Source organism: Aphanomyces invadans (assembly GCF_000520115.1).
Source record: "Aphanomyces invadans strain NJM9701 unplaced genomic scaffold supercont1.12, whole genome shotgun sequence".
NCBI classification, from domain to species: domain Eukaryota; phylum Oomycota; class Saprolegniomycetes; order Saprolegniales; family Verrucalvaceae; genus Aphanomyces; species Aphanomyces invadans.
Window position 1 is genome coordinate 1107762 of NW_008580157.1, and position 3737 is coordinate 1111498.

The 3737-nt window shown below is 45.9% G+C and overlaps 1 protein-coding gene across 1 annotated transcript; it reads left to right on the forward strand.

Moving 5' to 3' along the window:
- Nucleotides 1-262: 262 nt before the first annotated feature.
- On the forward strand, nucleotides 263-1333 carry H310_06911 (hypothetical protein; the record flags this gene model as incomplete). Its single annotated transcript, XM_008872129.1, has 3 exons — nucleotides 263-472; nucleotides 1100-1178; nucleotides 1236-1333. 3 exons carry the CDS (start codon nucleotides 263-265, stop codon nucleotides 1331-1333), a joined length of 387 nt encoding a protein of 128 aa, XP_008870351.1.
- Between the last annotated feature and the right edge of the window lie 2404 nt (nucleotides 1334-3737).

The following is a 3737-nucleotide window of genomic DNA, read 5'->3' on the forward strand; positions in this document are numbered from 1 at the left end:
TGGCAACTTTCTAGAAAAGTCTAAAAGGAAATTCACGTTTGCAAAATCACTCTACTGTGTACTTCAATATTTCCAGTCAAGATACAATAACAAGTTCAACAGGTTATCCTTTGGTGGCCAAATGAACTCCTATACCTAATTTATCCTCTCTATTCCAATGTGAGTATTATTTATAGAGGTAACATTAATGTTGAGAGGTAAAATGCGCGCGCTTTTGATGTGATCTCCGTTGAGCCACAAACGCCATTGTACGTCTTGCAGAATGGACGGAACGCCATTTAACAAGCCTCGGGGTCGACCAGCTTTCAAACATGGTCTGAAGAAGCTCCCCAAGAAGTACCGCAACGTTCATTTGTCCTACAAGATGAAGCAAGCCGTCATAGACAGCTTTGACGAGTGCGGCATGGCTACGACTCTGGCAAGACACTTTCCTCTCGTTCATGGCTCAAAGCTCGACAGTACCCGTAAGAAAGTATATGGATGGATCAAACAGCGTGACCATATTAGGAGTAAAGCAACTAATCCAAGTACGTCCAACCAATTGTGTTCCCGCGAGCTTGGTACGGCCACAACACTACCAAGGGAATTCGAAGAGAAAATATCTCTGTGGGTCAAGAATATGCGCAAAGACGGAGTGCCAGTGACACCACTGATGATTCGAATCATGGCCTTGGAAACTGCCATCGACGCTGGCCTGGACGAGAACGTGATCCCACAGATGACGTGGATTGCAGTGATGTTTAAATATATTTCAGATTTTGGTTTTGAAAATTGTATGTTATTCATTGAAAATATAAACTGTGTGAATAGAAGTAACTGTTTTTATTTATACATGCCCGAACCTTTATATCATTTGGAGTCGTCACTGCCCCGTCGATACTTTGATTTTTGTATACCTAAAAGGAATTATCTTCACTTGACCCTTGACGTTGCTTGGATGTGAAATATCACCCACCTAAAACGAAATATACTAGACGGTAATATTCATATACAGACAGCAGGCGCCGTCCACGACGCCATACCAAGCACGACAGCCACCGAGCGGTTTGACCCAGCGACTTTCGATCTGTACTATTGTACACCCGGTACTTCACGCTAGGTATTTGGCGTCCTCCTGAAGCTCACCACACCCTCCCCAACCACACCGACTTCCGAACGACGAGCGCCGCGATTGATTGGTACGTATCCAAGGTACGTGGAATAGCCCTTCAAAAATCCTGGCTCATATATTTAAGGATTCAAGAAGAACTACGCGATTCCGCACATGCCGCCCATCGCGACCAAGCCGATACATGCGGCGCTGGCCGTGGCGATGAAATCGTCGAGACGCTGAGGTAAGTGATTTTACACAAACGAACAACGCCAACTTAGCTGCAGAGACCTGCATGGTCTGTGGACGAAATGACGATAGTGTAGGCGGTGCCTGTTCTGCAGGAGGCATGGTTCCGATTCCCAGCATTATCTGTGTATATAAGGGTTCTAGCGAATGCGTTGTATTTGTGCTGATTTATGATGTGTGAAATCCTGCAGATTCGTCTTCGCTCACATTGTCGTCGCTGGCTATTGCTTCCAAGTCCAAGAGGCTGATGGGAGTGTACGATTAAACGCGTTGAAAACCTTCAAATGAGACGCCTGCCCTAAGTGGAAGCTGTGAGTCAGCCACTCACTGCTGCTGCGTCGATTGCATGTTACGCGACTGAGATTTGTGCCAGAGCAACTACGACACATGTACAGTACGTTTTAGCTGACGGCTCTTCGCCACGACTGGGGATACGGAGTTTTTTTCGGTCTACCAGCTTAACGGTGGCGGTTTAACTGTATCATTTGGCACAATGTCTTCGTCCTAGAGCAGCACTGACTCTCCAAGGTACCCGTTGCAGAAACACTGAATTGTATGTGCCTCGTCACACGATTCGAATTGAAGTCGCAACTCGCCGTGTGTGATAGCACCCGAATGCAGTGGCAACAGGGTATATCAGTTTGATCACTGTCAGAGCATGAACACTGCGCTCAGCAATACCCGTCGTCTCTTGGCCTCGCGCCCAGAGTGGAAAGAAAGTACAATTCCGCGGTGGACTCGACAACTTTACAGCTTAGCTCTCTTTACATTTCAGCGTCAATGATTCACGTAGCGTACTGCGTCACCACCCGACCTTCGGACATCCACATTGAGCCACCTTGTGTCGATACGACACATTCTTTTCACACACGTCAATCCAGATCAACACAGCCTGGGCAGCCAAGGACTAGCGTAACTTGTTTTGGAGTGCCTTGTTGTTGTTTTCACTCTTAGCAATTTTGTCGGAAGGCCATTAAACAGTCGACGTCACATCGGGTCGGTTGAACTGCTCATGTTGGCGAACATAACCCTCAATTTGCTTTAAGTACCTTTCCATACTATTACCAAACCTGGCAAAAATGTGATTCAATGCTCCATTGTACGCCTCTTCCGTGTCGCTGGCTTGGAGCCTCCACGCTTAGTAATCGAACAAACGATCGGCAAGCCCAACTTGCTTTTCAGGTTTGACATGATTTGTCGCGTAAAACATTTTAAACATACTTGACGTCCAGTGCGGAATGGACAATGTCAGCAACAAACTGAGATTTCCTCGATTCACAAACGTTGCACATTGTGTCAAGATTGACGCGCTTCCTGGTAGCTTATTCTTACCGTACGTGTCCGGGTACCACAGGTATGAACGCACAAATGACTCATCCCGTTTGAATCGACGTCCAATCTAACGATTGGATACAGTATCTTCTCGTGCTCCCTGGACAAATGTTGGCCCATTTCGAAACCAGTGAGCTTGGGACCCCTTGGCATGATGCGCGGTTGACCAATTTTGTTGCGATTAAAGCCATGACGTTGCCGTTTGATTGGCCTATTCCCCGTATCCCGTACTTGTTCCATTGTGAATGTGTAAATTGACATTAAGAAAATATGAAACGCAGGTCGCATATAAATATTTATACTATCCTCAACCGGATCAATTCAGTCAGATTCCATTATGTTTGCAAGTTCAAGGACACTAGCTGTATTGTACAGTACATCCTGTAGACTTTACTCCTGGAGGAGTAAATTGTTTCCTTTCACAGGAAACAATCTCTGAAGCATCGGTATTCTGATTTTCTGACATTAATCAATTTACTGAAGACTTCAATGTGCGCAAAAAACTGCTTTGCCCGTTGTACAAGGTCACCGATTGGCGAAGTGATTTTGCGGTAAGACGTACTTCAACAAAGCGGGCTTAAAGTAGACCGATGCCATGTCAAATACACAAATTGACTGACAGGCGCTTCATTTTCGAACTTACAAAGGAACAGAGAGTTTCTCCCACAGTATGCTTTTGAAATCCGAGGGCTCAAATGACAATCCATACCGAGTGCAGGTTGCTTGCAAACTCTTTTTGCACAGGCGGCTCGTTGGGGTGCCGTAGGGGCGCCCCTTGTGCTACTTGGCATAGTCCATTACGATGTATGCATTGACTAAACCCAAACCATCAAGCTCAGCAAGCAAATTTGGCAAACCAGTTGACAAAATAGTCGTGATTGAACATTGCATGATAGTCTTTGGGCTGCTTAGCCGTTGACTTCCCCCCACGAAAAATGTCCAGGGCAACCACACGACAGTCCAGACCAGGAGACTCCATTATGTCAGCAATGAAACAATAACGATGACCCTTGTGGTTCTCCTTTTTCTGAACATACAATGCATCACTTGGGTCGTAGAGACTGTC